The sequence below is a fragment of the Lampetra planeri genome, chromosome 24 (assembly GCF_965212315.1).
Source record: "Lampetra planeri chromosome 24, kcLamPlan1.2.h2, whole genome shotgun sequence".
Lineage (NCBI taxonomy): Eukaryota > Metazoa > Chordata > Hyperoartia > Petromyzontiformes > Petromyzontidae > Lampetra > Lampetra planeri.
In genome coordinates, this window is record NC_136130.1 from 12,397,468 (window position 1) to 12,425,442 (window position 27,975).

Genomic DNA, 27,975 nt, shown 5'->3' on the forward strand with positions numbered 1-27,975 from the left:
ACTTCACCACGCTGGTAAGTGCGGGTAGATTTTGACTGAGAGCAGCAAAGAAGTGCAGCGCAACAGTGGACTGTGCGGCAATGCCCCATCCTGCCCACAACCCATTGCAGTCAGCGCGGGCGATTGCCTGTGTTTGTAATTTGTGGTGTGTTTGTACACGTGGTATGCTGTGATATCCGTGGTGTGTACACGTGTGTTTGTCTTTGTTATTGGTGGTGGTGGTGGTATTATTGGCCGTGGTGTTGTTGGTGCTATTGTTGCTGGTGGTGCTATTGTTGGTTCTGGTGGTGGTATTGTTGTGACTGGTTGTGGTTGTGTTGTTGCTGGTGGTGGTATTGTTGTGACTGGTTGTGGTTGTGTTGTTGCTGGTGGTGGTATTGTGATTGGCGTTGGGTGGGGGTGGTGGTGGCGGTGTAGTAGCTGGCCGTGAGCACCGCCCCCGTCGCGACAGCTCGTGAATAATAAACGAGGGGCGCGCAGCTCCGCGCGGCTGCGACTCGCGAGGAGGAGCAGCACTCCCCGCGCCGTCCGTCCGACCTCCCCCGCGACCCCCCCCCCCGCTCTGTCGGCTCAACTCGCGTCCTCCACCCGAGCGGCGTGTCCCGTGTGGAGCGGCGAGGAGGAGACACCCCCTTGGCCGCGTGGCGAGTCTCGTTCCTCTGCGGCCATTGCGGCTTCTTCCGCCACTGCGCCCGGCAGCCTCCTCCATCCAGCGTCTCCGAGGAGGTGAGCGCCCCCCCCCCCTCCCGCGTGCGTGTTGCAGAGGCCGCGGAGTCGTCACGACAGCGACGTCGTCAGCCATTCCTTCGCCCAGACTCGCTCCGTCCCACACACCCCATTATTCATTCCTTCGTCAGCTTGCCTCTCCACACAGACACACATCCCGTCATTCAGTATTCCTTCATCCAGGCACCCTCCTCTACCTCCCACACATCCTGTCATGCCTTCACACAGCCAAATATCCCTTCAAACAATAAATGTATTCCTTGATCTCGACACCATCTCCATCCTCCACAACCTATAATTTATTCATTCGTTTCGCCACCCTCTCCGTCCACCATCATTCATTCATTCTCCATACATTCCTTCACCCAGCCACCCTGTTCATCCAAACAAATCCCTCATTCATTCAGCCAGCCATTCCTTCACCTAGACACCCTCTCCATCTCACACACCCCGTCATCCCCATTCATCCAGCCATGCATCCCTTGCAGGGTCCACCAGTTTCCCTGGTATTGGACAGGAACCGCTGCTATTCTCTTCATTAATACATTACTTAATTAATTCATTAATTCGTGGCATCGCTCATCCATTCTGCACGCATTGCATTGTTGCGTGGCCTTAACATCCGCATGTCGCGATGATCGCGGCTATGCCTCTGGCTACAGTCCACGTGCGGCTACAGTCCACGTGCGGACTGCAGCCAGTGCTGCCATCGGCACCCTCCAGGCACGTGAAGAGGGCATGCGATGTGCCGATTCATCGTTTCCCGTTCATCCATAAGACTTGTGACACATGCATCTTATTCGTGTGTGCAATGGAAGTTTTCGTCTATTCATGGACATTTTATGCAAATGTGATGCTGATGCGACGTCGTTACGAGCAGACGAGTGGAGCGAGCGAAGGAAGCTCCAGAGCGAGGCGGAGAAACGAGACGAGCCTCGTGCAGCGGTGGCTGCGCGTGAGGGCATCGCTCCTCCTTCGTATGCCCGTAGCACCACCACCACCACCAACAATCACAACCACTGCATCCATCACAACCACCACCACCATATCACCACAACCACCACCACCAACAATCACAACCACTGCATCCATCACGAACACCACCACCACATCACCACAACCACCACCACATCCACGGCATCCACCGCAGCTCCCACCGTGGTGTATAGGCGTGCTCTCTCTGCATTAGGCTCGTTACACTAATTGGCGGGATGCAAATTGGAGGTTTGTTAATGTTTTTATTTTTTCTGGGCAGCTGCCGTCGCGCGTGTAGTGGTGGTGGTTGTAATTACTGTCCGCCTGTACGATGTGCCGTGCGTGTTTGATGTGCGTGATGTGTGTGTGATGTGTGTGTGTGTGATGTGTGTGTGTGATGTGTGTGTGTGATGTGTGTGTGCGTGATGTGCGTGATGTGTGTGCGTGATGTGTGTGTCTGATGCCCTGGCCGCCCGTTGCCATGGCGAGCTGAGTGGGTACACACGCATGGGTACCGAGGGGACTCGGACACTCCGACAGTGGATGTCCTCCACCACACATTAGTATCGCACCGGCCACTCTCTCGTTCGGCACAGGCGAGAGGGTGCTTCTCTCTCTCGCCTGTGCCGGACGGAGACACGTGCACCCCTGATTGTGACCTCGCTGCAAAGACGCTGCTGCAAACGGTCTACACGTTGTGTATCTACTGCACGGTCTTCACGTTGTGTGTATTATCTAAAAGAGAAGTGATAGACAGAGAAGAGATCATGTCTCGAGCCTGGACTTAAACAGCGGCAGGAAGTCAACGGCACGGAGCGCTGGGGGAAGGAAGTTTCAGACTATGAAGTCATCACACTCAGTGAATGTTGACTTGGAGCATCTATTGGAAGAAGTCAGATTGTTTGAGGGGTGAGCACGGGCAAGAGAGTGAGATGAGAGGGGAGAGGTAGGAGAGGCTTTTCCATGGAGGATCTTGAAGACAACAATGGAAGTCTTCTCGTTGACCTGGACTGAGATATGGAGCCGGCGGATGGATCGGAGTATTGTGGAAATGAGGTCTCATTGCTGTGTGTGGGTGAAGAGTCCCACAGTGGCGCTGTGGATCATCTTGAGACTGGCGGTGAGGGATTATGAGACCGTAGACAGTCGTGGTAGCTCGGTTGGCATGGTGATGGAGAAGTTAGGAGAAATCAGCATTTATTCCCCGTGATTTGTTTTCCATGATTCATTAAAATGACCACGTCAGGTTCTGTCTAAATATCAACAAAATTCCCTTCACGGACAAAAGGGCTCGCGACAACAGCGGCTCGCGGCCTCGCTGTCCGTGCGTGTGTGCGCAGCGCGTGGAGCAGTCGACACTCCCTCGATGGAGTTCCCAGCTGGGTCGATCTCTGAAAGTGGCCGAGTTACATTTGTTGTTTACAAATGTGTCCAATGCAATTGTATCGTGTCGCCAGTGCCGCTGATAAAAGTGACGCCATTACTTTCTACTTTCGTATCACAACTTGTCGGTAAGTGCTGACATGTCTGGTTGAAGCCGAGTTCCCAGTGGCCGGCGTCACAACCCCGAATGGGGGGGCTGAGCGCACAGAGTTGGCGGGCACTGAGGAGTGCCGCCGACTCTTCCCCGCGCTTCGCTCACGGCGACCGCGCTATCAGCGGCCGCCGAGCGTTAAAACTCGACGCCATAAATATAAGGAGCTCTGCTGGAAATTTACGAGCCTCCCTGGTTTATGTGCTTAAAATATTTATTGAGTGGTGTTTTACATTACAGGGAAACATTTCGTACTTATTTGAATAGCTATCGCTTTTCCATAGCCCAAGGAGAGTGGCATTAGTGTAGCGAGTCTTCTCACGAGGGTTCTTGCGGCAAGGCCATGCCCCGACTCCTCGGAGTCTTGGCCGGGTTCGCATTATTCTTGTCTCTTGTCAGATGCCCGGTGCCTAAACCCTCGCGCGAGAGACGTTGAATTATAATACCCGTCTTAGGCATCATAAAACGCTGATTCATGATCGTCGTATTCATTATTTAACTCCCCTACATTCTTGGCAATAGTCACTGGGCGCTACCGCCGTAAAAAGAGACGTCGGAGACATTGATTCTCCTCCGCTGACGTGGCGCATCCCAACGAGGACCTCGCCTGGTACCCTGCTGAGCAGCGTGAGTCTCGCGCGGGGAGCTGTGACGTCTGCGTGCCCAGAGCGGCCGGGTGGCAACCCCTGACTTGTACTCTGGCTACCGAGATCTCCCTGACAAGAATCAACTGGAATCATGGATTCCTGCACGGTGAAATAAAGTACATTGATTTGCAACGGTGTTAATCAGTTATTGAACACAACTTCTTCTATTATGATTCACTGTCCGGTTTGCTTTCCTGGTGATATTGTGACAAGTGACCACTGTTTACGTTTGTGCCTTTGATGAGTTCGTTTTTATGTGCTATGAAGAAGTGCCATTTCCTGAAACGTGACCGATTATTTAGTTTTCAATTTCAGGCCAGAGTGTTATTAACGAATGTGCTGAGTTATTGTTTTGTTGCGCACCGCTGCCAACGATCAGCTTGTTTAAGCACGTGTTGCATCTTGTTGCAATACATCGTCTTTACGAGACGTTTAGTCCACGGAGCCGCGTGGCTCTCAAGGCATTGGGACCAGGCATGAGCCGTGCTGGACTCTTCATGCAGTGGCCAAGCACGGCCCGGGTCTGGCTTCCAGTGGTCGTGGAAACGCAGCAAAATGCATTGAGGGCCTGGGGCGCGGTGCAGTTGGTAGTACAGTCCAGTAATTGGGCTCCACGTGGGGGAGGGGGTGAGGAGGGAGCGAGGTGGTGGCAGTGATTGTTGCCGGAGCCCCAAGGGGCCCGAGCCCTCAAGTGACCGGCGTCTGCTCGTTAGTCACGTGACGATGCGTCGAGTCATCGATTCAAATTGATTCTTCTCGCGCACGCCACGAATTGTGCTCTTCGCAGACGAATTATTCACACTTCATGACGAATTATTCACACTTTACGCATATTATGTGCAAACGGTCAGACAATCACGTAAATACTAAATATTGACATTTACTTTTCTTAATCCATGCGGTGAAATTGCTTGATAGCGCATGATTTGATCAACTTCTCATGATCTCGTGATACTACTGATCCGACCAATCAGATATCTCCAGCCAATTTGAGTGTTACAGTACTCGGGTGCAGTCCCAGTAAGGCAGCGGCCCTGCCTGCACCCTGAGAGGGCTCCCAGCGGCCGCCGCGTTCCGCACTGCTCCTCGCAACCCCTCCCAGGGCTCGCGACGCGCACGGGCGAATGGGTTCGGACCGGGTTCACCGTGGGGGCTCAAGTCAGTGAGATAGCAAGGGGAGGGGAGATGTCTCATCTCGACTTTCGAGGCGTAACAAGATTCTTCTTGTTTTGTAACTTCGTGCTGAAGATAACTTTTCGCTCACGTTGCATGTTGCGCATGTCAGAAATGTTAAATTTTCAGTTTTATACGGCGCAGTATTAATAACATGACGTTAATGATACAATATTTACGTGAAGAGCCTGTGACCAAACCGCCCGGAATGTGCCTGATCCCGTCTGCTCTGGGAAGCTAAGCAGGACTGCGCCTGGATTGTGCTTGGATGGGTGACCACCGCACATACACACAGGTTGCCCATAGCGCTGCCGCAACATCCGTTGTTGCACTGCACTTCCATGCACCCACGCATCCAGATTGCCCACAATCCGCGACCAGTGTTGCCCAGCACGATGAAGTATGGCCAACGACCCACGGCAGTGAATTGACAATGTTCAGACATCGCCGTCGTTTCGACCCATCCCCCCGTCGCCCCCCCCCCCGTCGCCCCCCCCCCCCCCCCCAGGGCACGCGCGCCCAGCTGTACAGCCCGCAACGCCGCACCCACCACCCAGCAGCCACCCAGCAGCCAGGCAGCAGCCACTGCCGCTGCTGCTGCTGAGGTGGCGGTTATTTCATTTCGTGGTAAAATTAACTCGTTTAGATCGGCGCCGTGAAGCGTCGAGGATGGCTGGTTTAAAACAGGATTCGTCAGGATGTTTTCTTAATGTACAGCGACAGATCGCGCCGATATTGCAAACAAGACGCGTGACGAAGTCTCCGTCTCGATGTGTTTTTATTTCACACAAAATGCGCGTGTGTCAAGCAGTGACGATTAGCATGGTCGTGGTCATGATTTTAACAAAGACGTTCTGCAATGTTAGGTAAACGTGAATAAATATGTTGAAGGCAATCCTGCAGGGCAGTCGTGGGGGTCTGCCGGCTGCTTACGCCGGCAGCAGCAAGATGCTTGCCTCGGTGCAGGGTCAATGTCGGGTTCCCATGGTAACGGTGTTCTTGAGCAGGAGGAGGATGATGATGATGTCGACCACGGAGATATTCATAGCTCTGCTTCAAGCACAACGCAGCAGCAGCAGCAGCTAGAGTGGTCGTCTCGTTATTCACTGGAGCCGTGGCAATCCCAACCCCGATGATTCGGTAAATATTTAACATTCAGGGCCATGGCACCGTCTCTCAGTCTTCCATCTCGTCGCCATTTGGTTCCCCTCCCATCGGCCTCAATGCAGCGGCGCGTCATTTGCATTTAAGTTGAAAGAAAACATTAAAACGTTGATGCATGTGCCCTGAGATTTGCGGATTGATGTTAATCGAGGAGTCGATACATGTGCTCTTTCACTCTTTACAACCCTAAGTCGGTGATGGTAATTCCACATGACTATGCCGGAAGCAAGTCTATCCATAGTGGTACTATACTCAATTATATCGACCCTGAAGGGGTGATGAACTCGGAAGCACATGCCTGGTGAGGTCGTGGGATTCTATTGTCAGCAGATTTGTGTAGGATTCCCATTGTGATCATGTGCAAGGTTGAAACCTATAGATGTACTGTATGTTGAAATAATATCGCATCATACGGAGCCAACGGTGCTAATCCGAGGTGCGGGGGAAGGACAACGAACTCAACACAAAAAGCAGCTCGCAATAATTGAGTTGTAAATCTCGATCTAAAAGTGCAAATCATCGCCACTCCCTCCTCATGGTCGCGCGATGCAACAATCCGTCGTTCTCCCGCCCGAGAGTCGATCTCGTTGCTCCATCTCCACGGGGTCGTCCTGCAGGCTGCGCGCTCCTTCGGCTGCCACTCCGTCTCCCCGCTCGTCCCGTGGCCCCCACCATCCTTCCTCGCGACGTCTCCTGCCCACGACCACTTTGGGTTTAAAACTTTCATCAGGGCGTCTGTAACTCGAGTGCCCTCTCATCCACACGTGCCGCTTTCCGTCTCCGCTTAATTCCAAGCACGCGTCTCTGCATGCTTCTTTGCACATTGCTCGGCTTTTGTTCCACTTTTCTTTGTCGGTGTCCAAGTTTCCGACGATGCATGTGCCACAGCAGACGGTATGAATTGAGAACGTTGGTCGTGTAATGTGAGATGTGGCTGTTGTAATGATCGAGGGTTAGACGATGGCTCGTAATGTGATACCGCCAAATCCCATTTGCTCCCTAGAGTTGCTTGTAAACGACAGTGCAGTTGCTAATACTGTACCAAGTGTTCTTATCCTGTTTGGAAAAGTACCTGAATGCAACTATTTAGACGTCTGTAGTTATGCCACTGAGGTTGGAATTTAGGGGCTGTGTTTGAATTGTAAATCTTGTACAATACCAGAGTTTTAACAGCCAGGTCAGAGGTCCGGTGTCCATCGTGTTCACGAGGAGAGCTTTCAGGAAAGCGTGACCCGCCACGGCGACTGTGTGTGTGGCTGGATACTGGTGAGGGTGGTAAATAAACAGCTGCACTCCTCCTCGTCGTGATGGAGTTAGGGAATGGGTCCATCAGAGCCGTCACCGCCTCCCATCGCTGACGAGGGAGTGGATGTCGTGACGGCTCGTGCCTCTGCTTGTGTTGAACCAATGCGGCTGAAATGACGCGCTCCTGGATGTCTGTGCGGCTGATGGGATGCGCGATGATTATTGATCTTCTGCTGAGAGAGATTTGGGAAGGCAAAGTGTTTGCGTATTAATTTGGCCACTATCCATTATGGGCGCATTATGCAGTATCTTGCACTTTGGTCGTCGTGCCTGATGCCCATCATCCCTGTCTACAACTCCAAGTCGGCCTGGCAGCGTTCCAGAGAAGATCTCGTGAGGCCTGAAGCCCTGGGGGCATGCAAGGTGAAGAAGCAGAGCCACCCTCGCCTCGCTGTGGGGCCCGCAGGCTGCGTCCGCTTGCACCCACCGTGAGGGCCCCGACACATTTAACTTGAATCGCTTTCAATCGCGATGGTTTAGAAATACACGTGGGCATCGGAGCTTGCTCCCCGCGTCTCCTCTCCTTCAGCTGGGGAGGACAGGGACTGAGGCTGGGGAAGCTGCACGGCCCTTGAAGTGATGGGACGAGACGTGAGCCGTGCTGGGCTGCTCCTCTCAGTGGTCGTGAATTCACTTCTCAGCCAGGGTCGTGCCAGATGTTGCTGGAATGGCCCAGCTTGGCTCTGGTTTATAATCGCGACTCTATGTTTAGCGCTGTGACTCTGTGGAGATGAGACACGATACCCACCGATGCCTGAGAGACATATGTTTATCACGGGCGATATCTGTCCGTAAACATAACGCCTGAGGGCTTCAGGAGCTGCAGTTAACCCTTAGCTCTGTGATTATGCAGAGCACACATTTCAGTGGCCACCTTGTGTTCTGTGTGGAGATGCACGAGAAACACGAGGTGATGAAACCGCAACGCCGAGTGACGACGCCTGCCCACGGGCGATGACGGGGAGCGTCGCCCACTTTGACGTCTCTAGGATGGGGCTGCTTTGGAGGTGGCTGGTTGGCTGAGAGGTCAGAACGCTGAGTTGGCACCGCTGCCATCCAGGGTTTAAGATGGGCAACATTGTGTGACTTAGTCGATGGTCTCAGCCTGGTCACCAATCACTGCGATGGGTCCATTAAAACTACCACGTTAAATTTGGTTCTGCGCTTAATTGGCAAACCCTAACCCTAATTGGCTACATTACAGCTCTGAGAATGTCAAATATCTGTGTGCCTGGCGTGTGACGAAAATGCCTCTCAGGGGCGCAGCAGTTGGGAACAATACTGCCCCTTCGGTGTGTGGACCAGAGGTGACTTGAAGGGATCTCAGAGGTAGCTCTGGGATATCCGCTTCCGTGGTTCGTTTTCTAACGTGAAGGGTCGCAATGCTGTAGGAGACACGTGAATTCATTATTTGTTTCCTGGCGCGATGCTGATTGCATGATCGCGATAACAATGGAAGATATTTTTTACTGATTAAAATATATAGATGCGTGCCTTTCAGGTGTTACCATTCTTCACAGTTATTGTGAATCCATGCAGAGAAACTAGAATAAAAATACACTTTGAAACATGATTCCTTTCCACCTGAAGCACACCATTAAAATACTCCCGGTCGCGTGTGTTCTGGCGATGTGCACGGAACGTGCTTTGCATGCACATTACCATCGCTCCGTTCTTGCCTTGCAGGTGATCTGAACTTGTCAATGGCGTCCTGAATTCGACAAACGGCACGGGTGCACGCGGTCTGGCCGGGGTGTCGATCGCGTGAACATTTGCGAGAAAGAGCCTATGCGGAGGAGCGCACGCCGAGGGTAGGAGACTCCCGGAGATCCCGTCGGCTCCCGCACCAGCTGCCAAAGAGCGCGGCAGCGATGGCCGCAAAGGACAAGGGCAGGGGCCGCCCGGGCAGGGAGAACGACCTCTCGCTGCCCTGCTTCTACTTCGTGGAGGTGAGAGATTCGCCACCTCGCGTCACCTCGCGTCACGGGTTCAACTGCCACGGCAGGATATGGAATCGGTGGCCTATGCGTCGCGCGTCCAGTGTGCTGACCGTTGCATCTCCCAGGGGGGATAGACTCCGATGTTTAATCTTCTCTCTCGAGCGGCGGCGCTGCTTGCCCTGCTTCAAGACAGAACCCATGTCTGTCGCGGCATATATCACTGCTGTGAACTTGTTGTCCTCAATTAAACATGATATGTTCATGTGGCCTTGATATTTAGCATTTTGAAAGGAGTTACTTCTCATTTGAATAATATATGATGGATAATTTAGGTTAGAAGAGTTTACAATTTTGATGTTATAAGATTTAATCTAGCTACACAATGTCTGACAGAAATCGGTTAATATGTCAATTAAAAGTGGCTATTTGTTTATTAAAATCTTCACACTGTTCTCAGAGTACCAGTGTTGCCTTCTGCTCTGACAAAAGGCGAGTGTCTTTAACATCAGTCGATTCTAATTGCTCCCGTCACGTGGCGGTATTAATAATGAATGTGTTGCGTTTTTTTAAATTGATATAGCCATAAAGCCACAGGAAATTCAGCCAGATGGCTCAGCAGTAGAGTGAGCATCTCACAATCATAATTTTGCGAGTTTAAATCCTGGCTAAGTGTTGACTCAACCCATCATCCCTCTGGAGTATTAAAATAAGAATCACTTTGTGGTAAGTCAACAATGGTTGTACTATGGATAGACTCACCCCTGTCATAAGAATGAAGGATTTCCACCACTGGCTCAGGCATGCAACAGGAGATGAAAACTGCCTCAATGTTCATTTGAGTAAGAAACCACTGATTTGTTTAAGCCACAGTAAGTAGCTCGAAGTCTGTTTTACTTTGACTCCCGTTAACCATCTCCTCGCCTCCACTTTATGCCAATCACTACTGCGATGCACAATACTAATCTTCCCCAATTACAACTTTAAACACTTTAGACTTGGGTTTCCATTGATTCTTGATCATCTTTACTCTGTCCATTACTGTGAACTTTCATAGTCTGTTCAGTGCCTCTCCCCTCATCAGTAATAATGGCACTGGCTGGGTGTAAATGCTTACAAGGTGAACTCCAAGCCAACGGCTCACCACCGCAGTGAGCTAAACCCACAGGCAATCCCTTGCAACTTCATAACATAAACAAGCAGACAGTACACCGCCTTCACAACTGTGCCTCCCATCAGCCACACGGAATTCTGTGTGTGCATTATTTGATCAGGAATACAATCAAACTGTGGACCAGTTTTGACATTTCAGTGTCTCATAAGCAGCTAGACTTGGTTCAACCAATTATGATGATAGCCAGAGGGAACCCTCAATCTGAATGTCAACTGAAGGCATCGTGGCTGTGAGTCTGGCGCAGCGCCACAGCCACCGCTGGGTTCGGTGACCTCCCTATCATTACCGTTGTTTTGCCCGCATTTGGAAAAACAGATTATCTGTGCTCATTAAATAAAGCCGGTGAAGCGGATAATTCACGCCACACATTACAATTTCAGGCGCGTGTGATCCTTCCCACAATGCAACATTGCAAATGTCAGTTTAACATGACTTGACTTTAGATTTGTAATCTAACACCGCTTGAAGAAGTCAAGCTCTATAATTGTTCGCTTGTATTCTTACTGCCACAATTATTCCCAGATGTGACAACTATTGCCATAATATGCAGGATGCCAGACTTGATGGAATATTTTCATTCAATGAGGCCTTTGCCCGTTTTGGTGCAGTTGATCTCGACATTGAGTTTAACTGTCTAACCATATCTACGATAATAATTACAATAATAAGATGGTAATCTTCATTTACAACCTGTGAGATCGTTTACTGATTATGTCATCCACAGGAAGGTCAGGCATTGCATCATGTCACGTGGTATTAGGACTCCTCTGGTGTACCTGAGCTCGCCCCACACCCTTCCTCTCAATGGGGCTGCATCGATGTGGCAAGGAAGCTTGAGAGCCTTGTAGACGCTGAGTGTGTCATTCCAGTTGTTGGCCATTTACATTTACACAACTCTGCAAGACGACAGACAGCACCAGAAGCGGTCGATAGTTTGAAGTTGACAATTTGTCTCCATTTACGTAGGCTGGGAATCGCCGTTGCCAGTTTCCAGGCAGTTGGAAATGAGCCGCTACTTAGCGATTGATTAAAGTTCACCAGGCAGCGGGAAGGAGACTATCGCTGCCCACGGCTTGCACAGCGACAGTTTACGGTGCTTCCAGAGCTGTTTGAATTTTGAAAAATATGTTTTTGGTGCATGCCCTGACATCTCTTGAGGCGGCCAGAAAGGAGGGGACCCCCACAGGCCTCGAGGATAGCAGCAGTCGCTTCTGTGACCTCCGACCCCCACCAGGGGGTGCACCCTCGAGGGCATATGCCCTGACGAGCGTCCGTCGCATGACACTCAAACCAAACACTGTTACCAACGATTGTGTCATGCTGTGTCCATTGCACTATTGCTGCAACAACTCTTACCTTAAAGAACAGATGTAACATTTAGTTACACGTTTAATGTTATTGTAGTTGTTTTTGTACATTCCTTGGTGACAATTCACTTTCCTTGCGTACGGCTTCCATGGAACAACCCACCCACCTATGCCACCCATCCACCCACCCACGGCCTTCACGTGTACGTTTCGATCAGTACGAGGTGACGTGATCTATGGTCTGGAGTTCATATCCGTGGTCGCACGCTGGAGAGAGGCAGCCTATGATTTTCCGCCTTTGCATCAACTAATTGCCCTTGAGAACGAGGACTCGTCACGGGCGGCTGCCCAGATTTGACCCCACGACCCCAGCGACGGTGCGGCTCCGTGCCCTCGCGAGCTCTTCGCCGCCGTGGGCCCCCCCCCCCCCTCTGCAGTCACTTCTCGGGGCGGTGCCGCCGCGTGACGGAGCTGGCACGCATGGCGGCCACGTCAATGCCGTCCGTACTCCTTGGATGTCATTGCCTTTGAAAGCGCGCGGCAGGGTTTGTATCGGCTGTCAAGAGCAGTTGTGAACATTGATTGATGTCACCTCCTTATAAATTGTATTCAACTGCAGCGCCACCGCTCGCAGTGTTTGTGCAGCACTGCTGCGCTAGATTCCCACCGTCGTTAGCATTGCGCACACAGTTCAACTCACGTCGGGGTTTACTCTCACTGTGTTTCTAAAATACCAGCAAGGCAGCGGACCCATTTGTACAACAGCAATGCGATTGGCTATTGATGCATTTACAGGCAAAGCCAGCAGGAAACCAGAGAATTGCATCGGTTCATGGCTCACCTTCGATACTCAATGCCCACAATAGAAAACGTTGACCCGTGTCCGTAAGAACACGTTTTTGTTTATGTAATTTGAACGCTCATTTCTATGTTGAGGCCAATAGAGCAAACTAAATTGTACAAATGAGATGGAACTCAACGAGACAAAGACGTTGATTCTTGACTGGAATCGCGTCCCCAATTTATGACAGCTCATGGAGTCGGTGTTGGGGGCATGGGGTGAATCGGATTTAAAATAGTTTTGCTTAGTGCGTGCTGTTTTGAGACATGAACACATGAACGCAGAATATCCACATTGCCGAGCAGGGCGCTATAAAGGATGTGATGTAGAGCAGAGCTCTGCTCTGCTCTACTGCTCTACTCGGCCGATGACTTAATGAGTTTCTCAAAAATGGGACTTTAACATAATGTCTGTTGATGCAATGAAAATGGGGTTACAGAGAACAAAGCGTTAAAAAAATCCAGCGAACCGAATTTATGGCCCTGGACCTTCCCACAGCAATAAACACGTCCCACATCGTGCCTCTGCCAATGGCTTCCTGCCACACTGAGCATTCATGGCCTCTATGAAGTATGAGCTGGGTTTGATGTGCGCGCCTGTAACTCAGTGACTTGGACGTGGGGTTAGTGGATCACATTGAGATCGCCATCGTCGACGATGACTATCACCACCAGCGGAGCCATGAGGTGCCTGTAATATGTAGTGACTGTTGAGGTTGTCAGTGATTTCCTTGTGTGCATGGCTCTTTCTCGGGACATTGGATTCCCGCATAATTCAACACGGGGCCTGCAAAGCATCCCCAATGCATCCCCCTGAATTGCTGCATTGTCGCGACCATTAGAAATCAGAGCAGGGCCGTGCCAGGATCGCTCTTGGTACGGCCCGGCACGGCTGTTCTCTTCCCCACGCTTGAAGGGCCACGCGGACTTTTACTGTTCGCAACAATTGAACGATGCCGCCGCTACGGACCTGCGCACATTCTCCGATTCACTCGTCACTCTTCCCGTTTCCGGCATGCGTCTCTCTTTCGTGCTTCTTTCCAAACTTTTCAGGTCATGTTCCATGTATTTGTTTGTCAATGACTTTGTGTCTTAAGCATGCGCCAGAGAAGGTAGCGCCAATTGAGTTAACTATAATAATAATGTTATACTGCGCTCTAACTGGTGGGCTCCGTTCACGCTGTGCCATGCGGCCGAGTCGTGATGACCGTCGTTGTCTCGTTTCGGAGTGCGAAATTACAGCCACGGGCACGCACTGTACATCAGCCGAGCATTGTACACACACCAACAGAGGTTAACATCTACACCAATTCAATTTTAAACCACCAAGTAAAGCCACATCCTCACCCAGTTATTGATTTTGTAAAGACAGCCATTTCATTTTGAAACCCAGACGAGTAACCACGTGTTTAACAGCCTTGGTTCGCTTTGCCGAGCCCACGTGTGGTATCCTGCAGATGTTTTAATTAATTGTGACAATTTCATTCGGTTATTTTGCTTTTACAAACACAGTCTGTTTTCACTTCGTACAGCGTAGGGTTGCCCCTGTCCATCTTTATTTCGGACTGTCCAGGAATTGGCATCTGTGCTGGAGTGGCAGGAATTGATTTCTCCCGTGAGCTGGTGGTTTTATTGCTTTCGAATTTTACCGCAGAGGACTGCATGGTTTTAATCAACCTGGGCTGGCTGAGAAACGTGTCCGGGTTTGGTGGTGGGTATAGTAGAGCATTAACACATGAAGTCACCCTGAGATGCCTTACTCGCGGTCATAAAAACACAGTCGACGAACGGTGGTGAGGAATGACCACCTCGTAACATTCGGTTCGATGCATTCACTCTGTGCCAAACGATTATAAGGAGGTCCATCTCTCTGACCAAGTGTCTCACTGGGGCAGTGACGCGGTGGACCAGCGGGAGCGCGTTCGCCGCTCGTTGCAGAGGTTCGTGGTTCGAATCCGGCAGGCTGCCCTGGTTAATACTGCTGTGGGTGTATTCGCCTGCTTCACAACTAGTCGGTCATTATGTGTTCGCGTCTTTGTCCAAATTTGCCAAAGTCGACAAATGTCGCTGCAATTTACTCAACTGGGATTACACACACAGCAGCAGGAACCACCGCTCACAATCCTCGCTCACAATCCCCGCTTGCAGGCCACATGCTGAGTCACCTCGTGCCATGGGTGCCCTTTCCCATGGTTATTACTACCCCGAACAGCCTCAACGTTTACCGTTGTCTCCCAAAGGTGCCGATCATCGCCGCGGCCGTGGTGTCGCTCTACTTCCTGGAGCTGACCAACGTGTTCGTGCCTGCACACGTCGGGTTCCAGTGCCACGAGCGCGGCCTCAGCCTGCCCTACGTGGAGCCGGCGCGGGAGACGGTGCCGCTGCTCATGCTCTTCAGCCTCGCCTTCGCCGTGCCCTCCGCCGCCGTGAGCGCGCCCCCCGCGCCTTTGCTACAATAGCAGCATTGCACACGTTTATTAGGGGCGCCACGGTAGCGAGATGTTTACTTCCTCGACTGGTATACAGGAGGTTGTGGGTTTGATCCCAACCCTGACTCGAGTATTTGGAGTTTGCGTGTCTCTCTCTCCCCGTGGTCACGTGGATGTTTCTCCGGGTTTTCCCTCCACATTTATAAGCATGCGTTTAGAGTATTTATCTGATATAAATATCTACACGATAATCCACTATCATTTGTTGCCAGGTCGCTTCTAAACAAGAGCTATATGATCTAGAATTTAAGCTTTCATGGCTGCAGAAATTACTATACTCATTGGTTCTTTCGGTAAAGTCACGTATGTAGAAATAAAATAAAATTTTAATAAATCACAAATAAAATACAATTTTAATAGATCACGACGTTTCGAACGCAACACAAGGGCTCATCATCAGGTGTAAATGGGGTAAAACACACAGCGAGGGAACACACAGAGGGACATCACACACAGAGCACACAGAGAACAGCAAACTGCACGGAGGCAAATACAGCAAGACGATGGGAGACGCGAACTCAGCAAACCTTAGAAATATAATGCGATGCAAACCATTCGGCCAACAGCACAGTTAGACACTAACCTGGTTAACCACGTATTTCAAAAGACTGCTAAATGTTGTGTTCATCTTCTGGGCTATATAGCTCAGTGGTCCTTATTTCCTAGTGAATAAAAAATAGTAATTAGTAAAATAGTAATATTTCCTTAATCATCACCGTCACATCGTGAACAGATCGTGATGAATAGTAAATGCAGATTGGATGCTAATGAGGGTATTGAAGTTAATGGGGTGGATATAACTGTACAAATTATACAAAAATGGGAAACGGAATCGATGTGACCATGAAGTCGAGACTAAAGGATCTGAGCCTTGCAGCGCAACCCCCAGGTTGAGACAACTCATCAAATCGCTGGGCCGATGCAGAGGTGGACGAATGGTTCTTAGTACGTTTCAAGTATTGCAAAAAATATACAGCAACCATTCCTGGTTGGACGACGTTTAGCGCTTGGTTGCAATCTGTCTGCACTTGGCCTGCACAAGCTTGCAGTACAGATGTGCACTATGCAGTTTCGGCGTGGGCTAATGAACACGGTAGGCATGCCAGCGCATGTGCCAATGCAAATGAGGTGCCTGGGCTAAAATGCAAATGCGCGTCGCTTGCACCCAGCTGCACCCACGTGGAACTGCCCATTGGAAAAACCGCGTCAGCACAGTTTTCATTATTTTCTGCCGCGTCTGCTCGCAAGAGGCAGCGTTTCCTTCTCTCTGTGGGAAATCGTGAAGATTTGTTTGTGGTTGTAGCGAGACGCTGCCACCGCAGTGGCGGCATGACGGTCAGCACACCGGACTCGCAATCCAGAGGTCACTGGCTCCATCTCCTGGCGCGGCGGTTGAATCTATGGCCACATTTATTAAATCTGCCACCCTTCGTCCACCGTGCAGTATAAATGGGTTCGATCCGCGGTCGGTCGATGGGCAGGTTCCGTGCGGCGGTACTTATCCTGATGAGAATAGGCAGAATTTGGACAGTGCACCCACGAAACACGGCTCTGGTTCTCAGTAAATGGGGCCTGCCGACTCCAGAGCAGCTGTGGAAACGATCCTCTGCTTTCCCTGTGGTTTACAGATCATGATTGGAGAGGGGATTGTCTTCTGCTGCCTGTGCAGGCGGCAAGGTTCGTCGGTCGACGCCAGTGGAGCCGTCATCGGCTGCAACTTCAGCTCGTACCTGCGTCGTGCCGTCCGCTTCGTGGGTACGACAGTGGCACGAAGTACCCGTGCGGCGTTGTTTAAGTGTGGACCTCACTATGAACCAGCAAAATGTTGCAGGGCTGCACCTTTGCCAATATAAAACAGAAGACCTAACGAGACCCTAATGCCAACACGAACAAAGAGCCACATCTCCCTCTACCTGTTATCTGTGGTGTATTCGAGTTATTCATAACGGTAAAGAAAACACCTGTTGGAAAAAAGTTAATTTGAAGCCTCTTGAATTGCTCACTACATTCAGATATTCTTGGCTGACAGCCATTACTGTTGCATTAGGCCTATTTCATTCATCAATACAGTAGCTCCATCTCACCCTGCTGATTGTATGACCTAAAGATGCTTTATGATGTTTAAAGTGAAACATCTTATCTATCGCAACATTTTTTTTTGATAATTATTCTTCAACTTAGCAGCGAGCTGAGACAGTAATAATATGCGCTTTGTTAAATGCGTGCGTGACGATTGAATTTGTGTGGCTCTTGTCGGATGGTGGAGGGTTACCCGACAATAATTTGGCCGGATCGTTCCACGTGGCCTAACCCAAGAATGAGCGATGACTCCTCGCCCTGCTCCCGTGCGACGATGCTGTGTGTGGCCCCGGCGGGCAGGAGTTCACGTGTTCGGGCTGTGCGCGGCGCTGCTCGTGGCCGACATCCTGCAGCTGTCCACGGGGTTCCACGCGCCGTACTTCCTCACGGTGTGCAAGCCCAACTACACGCTGCTCAACACGAGCTGCGACGAGAGCCCCTACGTCATGCAGGACATCTGCACGGGCCAGGACGCCAACGCCATCAGCGCCGGCAGGTGACGTCCACGCCCCCGCGTGCCGCACCACGCCGCACCACGCTGCACAACGCCGCACCACGCTGCACCACGCCGCACCACGCTGCACCACGCTGCACCACGCCGCACCACGCTGCACCACGCCGCACCACACCGCACCACGCCGCACCACGACGCACCACGCCGCACCACGCCGCACCACGCCGCACCACGCCGCACCACAACGCACCACGACGCCCCACGACACACCACGCCGCACCACGCCGCACCACGCCGCACCACGCTGCACCACGCCGCACCACACCGCACCACGCCGCACCACGCCGCACCACGATGCCCCACGACGCCCCACGACGCGCGAGCGAGTGACCCTCCCTTGCGTCTGCAGATCTTGCCGCGCGTCGTCCGGCATTTCACCAACGTGTGCTGGGAGCTTTTTCAGCGGAAGGTGTTGCGCTCCACGCGTTGGCAGCCAAAAGGGAGAAACGTCATCGAGATCGTGTCAAACGACCCGAACAAACATCGGGCAGCTGTGCAGTGTTTAACCCGTCCAGCTGTCCGTACGACCGCTTCACGACTTCTATGAAACTGATCCTCGCGTCTTGGGGATCGTGCGGAACCCTGGGGAGATCAACCGTAAACGGAGCGCCGCTTACGCTGCGGATAAGTAAAGTGCAGCGCTGAAATGGCTCGATTAATGCCACCACTAGCAGAAGGGCCACCTCGAGAGGGAGCTCTAGACAGGGTATCTTGTTTGACTCTTGCACACTGAGCAGACGCCTTGGAAGAAGTGGGAGTACCCACACTTTACCCCACCGCACACCACCTGTGGATGGACTGTCGGGTACCCATTTACACCGCTCAACCACCTCAGAGTAAAATTTCAGTTGTTGCTCTACATCAGCATCAGCCACACGAAGACAGATTCTGGGTGTGAGTTTTCGTTGGTGAGTGATGGGGCGATATCCGCACACCGGAGGGTGACGAGTGTTCAATGCCAGGCGATCGTTCGTGATGTTTCCAGGAGGGATTGCCTAACCCCGCGTTGTTAACGGCCAACCCGGAATGTGTCGTTCACAGGAAGACGTTCCCATCGGAGCACGCGACCATCGCTGCCTTTGCCGCCATCTACATTTCTGTAAGTTCCTTTTCTCACCTCGCTCCTGGAATTTTTTATACATTTTAAGATTACCCGCGGAAATTTTGATATATTTTTTTTGTTATGAAAATGGAGGTAGGAAAACACAGGAAACATCTTTAAATGGCCACAAAATGTAATCTGTTGTAATTATTATATCAAGAACAATATTCTTGCGATTTAATTTCCAGTTTAATATTCCACCTTCTTCTTCACCAATCCATATTGCTGAGTTATTTTCACGCTGATATTGTCTACAATGCAATTCCTTTCATGTGGCAATCTGTACGTTTGGTAGCCAGTGCATCAGCTAGCTGGGTTAGGGAATTAATCCCAGGAGCAGGGTTCGATTCCTGACGTGGGTGCCTTTCTGTTATGAGTTTGTATGTTCTCCCCTTATTCTGCACTGTGTGGCGTTTCTCGTGTAGCATAACGGTTTAGTGTGCCCAGCCACCTGAGGTTCAATTCCCGCTCATGACCAATAACAGTGACAACTAATATGTAAACCAGGGCCTTCCCTAGGTTGACTACGCCTTGAACGAGTACCTGGTGCAGTGTGTACACATCAGAATTGGGGAGACGAAGGCGGCCGGGTGTGGTGCTGGCGACCCAACCCCCCCCCCCCGTGTGCCATGCCGGCTTCACAGGTGCTCGCTGACTGCGCTTGCCCCAACAGTCTCTTAAGGCTACACGGGGGATCTTTGTCTCTCGGAGTTTGCGTGCTCCCCCGCCGTTGGGTATGCGTGACGCGAGCGTAAACGTTTGGTGCGAACGTGTCGCGGTGTCCGCTACGTGCTCCACGGCAGATCTACTTCAACTCGGTGGTGAGCAACTCCAGCAAGCTGCTCAAGCCGCTGCTCGTGTTCGCATTCGAGCTGAGCGCCGGCGTGTGCGGCCTCACGCGCGTCGTGCAGCACAAGAGCCACCCCGGGGACGTCTACGCCGGCTTCCTGCTGGGCACCGCCATCGCCTGGTACCTGGTGCGTCGCCCACGCTCCCTCCTCCTCCTCCGTCCTCCACATTCCTAGAGCAGGAGAGCTTGTCCCTGGCACAACCAATGATGATGTCTCCCACGAAGTGGTGGATATTTTATCGACTCCAACAGGATTTGAACTCGAAACCTTCTGATTATGAGCCACTCACTCTACTACTGAGCCACCTGCCTGGACTTTATCACTCATTGTAATAATTGAATCACTTAAGAACAGCGTTATAACAAAGTTCGGTGTTATATTTGCTTGTATTGCGTTGCTTTTTCCAGGGATATCACGCGGTGGATAACTTTGAAATGAAGGAGAGGAAACTGCATTACCAGGCGCGGCTGAAGGAAGCACAAAACCGCAACGTCTCGTCAAAGCTAGGCCGCAAGATGAGCCTGCATCGCCAGGATTCGGGCATGAATGGCTTGGGCAGTGACTCGGAGGCGGCCCGTCGCCAGCCGGACGTCACGCTGAGCCGCAGCCACAGCGAGAACGCCTCCGTGCGGGCGCTCAACCACCGCGCGAGCGGCAGCAGCGAGGACATGGAGATCCTGCCCACGCGCCACCCCATGGGCAAGGAGAGCATGGTGACCTTCAGCAACACGCTGCCCAGGGCCAGCGCCCAGCCGCCCGCGGCGGCCGGCGTCGAGGACGTCGCGCGGCGTCACGTCGTGGTGCACGCCGCCACCGACCCCGGCCGGGCCAAGCAGAAGGTCGACCCCTGGAGGCCCAAGGCGGAGGGTTCCAAAGTGCCGACGAGGCAGCAGCAGCAGGAGGACTGCGCGGCGGAGGCGCAGAGGGCGTTCGACGTGCGGACTTCCTCTGAGCACCCGTGCCTGACGATGGGGGTCGCGGACGTGGCGCCCAAGACCGGCGTGTACCTCAACGTGCAGGCCAGCGGCGGGGGTCCCGCGGCGGCGGCCGCTTTGGCCCAGCAGCAGCAGCAGCAGCTGGTACACATCCCCGAAGAGACGCCGGTGAGCCCACACACCTCCCCCAAGGGCAGCTCGGCCCGGGCCAAGTGGCTGATGATGGCAGAGAAGGGCGGCGCAAAGCGCGGCACGCAAAGCGGCCAACCTCGTCTCATCCAAGTCATCAACATGTCCAAGCAGCAGGGCCTCCTGCAGGCCAAGGCCAAGCAGGCAGCGGACCCCGCTCCCGTGGGCTGCGCGGGGGGGCCCGTGCGCTACAAGAATCTGCCCGAGCAGCTTCCTATCGGAGCGGTGGCGGCGCCTTTGGCGTCCACGTCTGCCGTCGGTGATGGGGGGGACCGGGCCCGGTCGCTCGTTCACGTTTCTGCGAATGACGGCGTCACAAGCTCCTGGAAATGGAAGCCTTCCCCGCAGGACCCTGAATCGTACGAGCTGAATGATCTCGGTCGTCACATGGAGCCCGGCGACGAGGAACGAATGCCCACTCCGCATTCGCACAGCAACTCGGACCTGGACGAGGTGCCCTACAGCAGCCCCTCCGGTGTGAATGCGGTCCCGGCGCTGGGAACCAAGGTGGCCCTCGGCGAGCTGAGTGAACTGGCGCCGCCGGAGCCTCTGTCCCTTCCCTCCAGCCGTGACTCTACTCTGCGCAGGAAGCCTTCGACCATCCTCGTGCCAGAGCGATCCAACAACCTGGAGAACACGCGGAATGTATTCTACAAAGGAACGTCTTCTTCCAGGGGCTACAAAGACTGATCGACATTTGGAGCCCACAGTGGTTATCAGGAGCAGCGTAAGTCGAACAGAAGGCGTGTGCCAGTCATCACACCAACCCTAACATTGCTTGTGACGAAGCTCCATTCCATCACATCAACGTGTGGTTGAAAAATAGCATTTAACCGCCCTTAGACATAAATGCAGTGTTGATGGTCAGAGATGCAGTGTGGAGCCTGAGAAATGTAGAAGGCCGGGCCCGCTCGAGTAGTCTCTTGAGACGAGAGAGGAGGCATTCACCAGGAACTCGTGAGCACGTGGTGTGTTGGTAATCCTAGTACAGGCCTTCCATTAGTCACATTTGTGAAACCATTTTTAACTTCAACTCACTCTCCCTACTAACTATAAAATAGAATCATCCTCAGATGTGGTGATGGCTTTACAGCTGCACTGTGGATGGTCCCGTGAGATTTGTACAGCACAACTCTAATGAGAAGCACAGGTTCGGGCACTCATGAGGCTGAACGGGATATTTTTTAACCTTGCCATTTATATGTTTTATATATACAGTAAACGTGTTTCACTACAAAGCACACTCCGCGGGGGGTTGTTAAGGAATGGTCAACGCGAGTGTTCCGCTTCGCATCGCTGCTACGAGGTGCGGAAGCGCTGGTGAAGTCAACAAGAACCATGAGCAGAAAGGTGCGGGGAAGCCTTCATCCAGCAGGGGGTGGACAGTCTGGACGTGATTTGTTATTTGTGAAGATAATTGTTGAATCTGAAGGTAATGTGAGAAGAGAATGCTGATGCGACTGTACGACTGGGTGAACTCGTCACCGACCCGCTTGCCTCTCGATGGCCTCGTCGTGTTGTGTGGTCGCCGACCGCTGTGAGCCGTTCTGTCCGTCGGTAAGCGTGCAGCCAAACTCACATCCCGCCGGGGAATGAGATCGACAAAAAGTGACGGGATAAGTTTCCTGGGACTGGCCACGAACTTGTTGGCTGTTGCGAGTTGGAGCCGCTGTCTCCCAGCCGGTCATCGCCCTCCACCGTCCCCGAAATCACACGTGGCGTTAGAACTGGGTCAGCACGTTGTGGTTAAACGGACTCAGTCACATCCGCTCATTGCGGTTAAAAGAGGCTCTCTTTTTAACCTACCATTGTTTTGTTAATGTAGTCCGCTTGTAAATGATGGTGCAGTGGCACGATCAAATTTAAACACTTTCTTCTGCACTCTACAACAAATGCGAAAAACACAGGGCCCTCTAAAGCACCGCGTCCTGTCTAATTGGCCATTGGGGGCCAGTTACTGTATCGTCACAGTGGAAATGCATAACACCTTTTGCAAACATCGACATAAAGTATCCACAAACTCCCCCTCTTAAAACAGTTAAAGTTAGTTTCCGTTTATAAAATTTGCTGTCGAGTCATTGGCACCAGTGTGCCAATGTCAATGTATGTAGTTGCACAAGAGCCAATAGCATTGTCCACTTGTACATGGCACCTACAGCCATATCAGCTGTGAATACGGAGCACCAGGGATCTGTATGCAGTACGCGACAGAACAAACGACGAGTTACTCTCTTAAAGAAACTCGGAGTAGCCCCATGGCTCTCCCTCTCTCTCTGCTGTCTCATGCTTTGCAGTTTTGTAGATTGCTAACTAAACTAACAACTCGATTACTCACGAGGCCATTCACACCCGGGGCCCCGCAGCGCTCCACATACACAGCTCAACCCTTAACAACCCTGAACAGGTGTAGCGGAATAGAACTGAAAAGGATAAAAGTGCAAAAAGATACTCCACCTACGCAGGGGCTATGCAGGTGAAAACAAATCTGTTTTAAGATGGGGCCTAAAGAATCAAGCCACTGAGAGTCCCTAAATCGTCTGGGAACGAGCTCCACACAGATTAATTGCCACATCGAACTTGTTGAGGTCATTTTCGCGATGGTTTTGTCTGGCAGCCTCTCTGTCTTCCTGGAGTCTGTCTTCAAGAGGCTTCACTCCTCGTCAACACTGCTCACCAGTTATCATTTCATATATTCTCAGGCCCCCAGAGTATAACTCGTAATCTCCAACGATCGGACAGTCACACTCTCCCCGCCCTCTCCCACTGAAGAAGGGCCATTGTCTGAAACGTCAGGCTGCGATAGCACAGTGTTAACGATGATTGTTGCGAGTGTTTTTTGTGCTTGTGCGGCACAAGCAACGCGGTCTGTGGACCTGTTCGGTGGACGCGTGTTTGTCTCGAACACGGCGGCTACTTGTGGGATATTGCAAGTAGCAGCAGATTCTCAACAAAATATGTCACTCGAAGCCACTTAAATGTGTAACGCATGGCCCAGAAATTATTATTAAATCGACTTCACAGATTTAAAGTTACCATTTGGCACCGTGATATAAACACTGCCTCGCAGTATACGATATGCAGTATTGGTACTTTGGTTTTTAACCAAGTGGAATGTGTGATATTTGTAATATGGCGTGTATAAGACGTACTGTTTAGTTTAAACTCCACATAACCATTTCAAAAGGCAAGGTCTGTTGGCAATGTGAGATGAGGTGGACAGTTGTGGCAGCCAGCTCAGTCTTACAACGCCAGGCCCAATCGGCCGTCACCCTGCCCCGCTGCTCTTACATCCACAATGCATCACCACCAACCCAATATTTATCATTCTTCGAGATGCAATTTAGCCAAATTAAGTGTAGAAGCAACTTTAATGTGAGCCTTTTGTTTCTGCAGTGATTGGTGACTAGGGACATTAATGCATGACATTTGACGTCCCAGTTTAATCAGAGGCGGCTGCCCATATTTGAACTTAAAATCTCAGCTCCATCGCTTCTGCAAATCTTCTCTCACCCACAGCATGCCCAGCCGTGGACGGGCAGGCGCTCCACTCGCCGTTAGCTCTTAGACTGCACGCACACACACAGTGGTGACTGAGAGGATAAAACAACAATCATTGTAATAGCCAGCAGGTGAGTGGGTCCGGGCAGGGCGCATGGTGGGTGAGAGTGGTGGTGAAGGGAGGGTGGGTGAGAGTGGTGGTGAATGGAGGGTGGGTGGGAGTGGTGGTGAAGGGAGGGTGGGTGGGAGTGGTGGTGAAGGGAGGGTGGGTGAAAGTGGTGGTGAACGGAGGGTGGGTGGGAGTGGTGGTGAAGGGAGGGTGGGTGAGAGTGGTGGTGAAGGGAGGGTGGGTGGGAGTGGTGGTGAAGGGAGGGTGGGTGGGATTGGTGGTGAAGGGAGGGTGGGTGAGAGTGGTGGTGAAGGGAGGGTGGGTGGGAGTGGTGGTGAAGGGAGGGTGGGTGGGAGTGGTGGTGAAGGGAGGGTGGGTGAGAGTGGTGGTGAAGGGAGGGTGGGTGGGAGTGGTGGTGAAGGGAGGGTGGGTGGGAGTGGTGGTGAAGGGAGGGTGGGTGGGATTGGTGGTGAAGGGAGGGTGGGTGAGAGTGGTGGTGAAGGGAGGGTGGGTGGGAGTGGTGGTGAAGGGAGGGTGGGTGGGAGTGGTGGTGAAGGGAGGGTGGGTGAGACTGATGATGAGCTGGCGTTGAGAGGCAGCGTGGTCGTGGGGAAGAGTCGGAGCAGAGGTGAGAACTCCCAGGGGCCCTGTGTCATACTCATCAGAAAGGAAGTTGTTATCGTCAGGCCATTTAACAGTGAGTGGTTGAGCTAAGTTTCAGTGAAGATGATCTGTATTGGGCTGTGTGCACTCACGCGTGACAGAGCAAGCCAGGCGGCGGTAATCGATGGGGGTATTTTATTACGTGATTACACACGCGGTACTTAATGCACAAGTGCGCTGCATCCTATCTATATATTTTTTATGATTGTATCTTCAAGATGTGAACCTATATATAACTTCTAAACGGCAACTACATTTTCAAGACGTTGGCAGTTATTAAGGAATACACGTTAACAGAAAGCGATGCCCCCTTGCAGATGAAAAGGCCTCGTGTTTAAACCATGCCTCCAATCCGGGAGGATGATGTTTCATGTCGTGAGGCTGTTGAGGGGGGTGCCTCGTGTCCCACACAAGCACAGCGCACTCGCGTTCGCTTTACACGAAACGAGTGATTTGTCATCATCACCCGCTGATGATTGTTTCTGAACAATTAACAGTTAAATGTGCAGGGCGAGTTGCAAGACCTCAACAGCACAAATGTAAAAGCCATAAGCAAGACTCTTCACAGAATCCACAACTCCTAATTCTCTCCCGTCGTCTGGGATGGACTCCTGTCGAGAATGACGTCTGTGCTGCTAGATTATAGACACGCGTCGAGATCCGCCTCAACCACGTGCATCACTCGGATCCACTTCTGATCTGTCTCAACCACGTGCATCACTCGGATCCACTTCTGATCTGTCTCAACCACGTGCATCACTGGGATCCACTTCTGATCTGTCTCAGCCACGTGCATCACTGGGATCCACTTCTGATCTGTCTCAACCTCGTGCATCACTTGGATCCACTTCTGATCTGTCTCAGCCTCCTCGTGCATCACTCAGATCCACTTCTGATCTGTCTCAACCACGTGCATCACTCGGATCCACTTCTGATCTGTTAGTTTTTGTTTACATTCTAATATCATGTTGATGCGAGAGCCGGGGGCTTATGGGACCCCGGGTCCCGCCATGAGGTTAAATTATCTTTAGTGTTCCTAGCAACGTGAACATTGCGCTCTTCCCCACATTACTTGACTTCTCGGGGCTGTGCTGTGCTCGCATGAAGAGGCAGGCGATTTGCCTGCCTCGCACATCTGTCCCTCCATGTCATCAATGTCGGCATGCTTCACACATCCCATCACGACCTTCTGCAGGTGCACAGCTTCCACGCAAGACAACTCTGGATTGGTTTCGACGCCCAGTGGCTCATCGGCAATGAGGCTTCACCAACTTTGGTGAGCTGCCCGATCGTCGTCAGCAAGGGGCCCCGATGGAGCCTCGTGTTCGACGCAAATCTGCGTCCTGCAGAAATTCAATTGTGTTACATGCTCCACAGCGGCGCGCATGCTTATTTAGTGTACTGTACACGTGGCTTATCATGAATCTTTGCCTCTGCAGTTAACCGATTACAAAAACTCAAAGTAAATGTATATTTACTTCACATTTGTTTACTTGCAATTGCACATTTTTCCAGGAATGACGTTTGTGCAGTGTATGTGCAGTATCTATCATCTGTCTTCTTACTTACACTCTATGGCACTTATAATTTCACAGATTTCAAGATTATGCAGGCATTAATATATTATTTAAGATAACACCTCATTCGCGTATAAATAGGCATTTATCTGCTTTTAAACGTATTTTTTTACCACGCGCATAAACGTACTGTATATAAAGCCGTAATTCCTCCAGTTCAAAAGTACATCAGCCATATAGATATGAAATCTAATATTGTCAACATTCTACTAAAAGGGAGGTTGGTGAGACGTGATTGGTAGGCACTGGTTTAGCTCTGTGATTAATACCGCATGTACAAAGTCGACTGACATTTTACACTTCACCCACGGGGTCACGGTTTGTTGTGTTGACAGCTGACGTGTTGGCACTTTGCGGACAATTCTTATTTTATGCAATCGTAGGGATGAGTCGCGTTTCACATCTTGCGATGCCCTGGGCACGACAATGCAATCCGACGCCTATCGTGCAGGTTGCTTCAAAGACGCCCGGATCACGATGATATTTTGCAATTTCACCATGCGGAACATTCACCTGTGGCTTCAACATCCATGGTCATTCCTCGCATGCCAGTCCGCATCTCTGCCGCCTCTACCCTTCCTCTCGGTCTCTAAGCTCTCAGCTCTCGTCTCAGAGCCGTGGCTTCCTTCGCGGGGCTGTGCCGACATCCTCAAACGCGGCAAACTCCTCCGATCTGCCCTCACATTATCCGCTCTTCCTTGCGCCCACAAATCGAGTCGCTGATCTTGCCGCGAGACGCGTGAATGATTTTCCACACTTGCCCACAGATTAGAGGAAGTAGCCCAGCAGTGGTGGAGTGTGAAACGTGTGAATAACCGCAGATGGCATGGTGGCGCCATGCCAGTGTAGGGAGTAAGCAGAGTGTAACGCTGAGTGGAGTGTGGCCTGGCTTGCAGTCACAGCGCCCAGGGGAGTTCGCGTCCCCCTTCTGGGTTGACTCAGCCCAGTTCAGGGTTTTCACCTCTCTCACGAGGCCAAACCGGGACATTTCTCAGTCTACTGAAGTTCAATTGAACACAATGCCGGGAGAGATCTTAGTACAAATCAGTCCCTGCCACCCGAACACAGATGCCAATCAAACCCCGACAGGTGGCAGCAGCAGTGCGACACCACCCCGTGGGGAGCCGCCGTGACCTTTGACTCGCCCGACAGTCCTGCTGGAGAGTCCCCATTGGAGTGAGGGAGGG

General features: G+C 51.8%; 1 protein-coding gene across 1 annotated transcript; it reads left to right on the forward strand.

The window, feature by feature from the left end:
* The first annotated feature begins 590 nt into the window (after window positions 1–590).
* PLPPR4 (phospholipid phosphatase related 4) lies at window positions 591–24,010 on the forward strand. Its single transcript, XM_078605752.1, has 8 exons — window positions 591–726; window positions 9,211–9,473; window positions 15,023–15,208; window positions 16,900–17,026; window positions 17,651–17,846; window positions 18,906–18,963; window positions 19,770–19,943; window positions 20,225–24,010. The coding sequence occupies exons 2-8, from the start codon at window positions 9,396–9,398 to the stop codon at window positions 21,629–21,631; spliced, it is 2,226 nt and encodes a 741-aa protein (XP_078461878.1). The 5' UTR covers window positions 591–726; window positions 9,211–9,395; the 3' UTR covers window positions 21,632–24,010.
* Window positions 24,011–27,975: the final 3,965 nt, after the last annotated feature.

Bases quoted from the DNA above. Each gene is read 5' to 3' on its own strand.
- PLPPR4 (XM_078605752.1), top strand. From the start codon at position 9,396: ATGGCCGCAAAGGACAAGGGCAGGGGCCGCCCGGGCAGGGAGAACGAC. The intron at 17,027-17,650 runs GTACGACAGTGG...CCCGGCGGGCAG, and splicing joins TCGTGCCGTCCGCTTCGTGG to GAGTTCACGTGTTCGGGCTG. The intron at 18,964-19,769 runs GTAAGTTCCTTT...GCTCCACGGCAG, and splicing joins TTGCCGCCATCTACATTTCT to ATCTACTTCAACTCGGTGGT.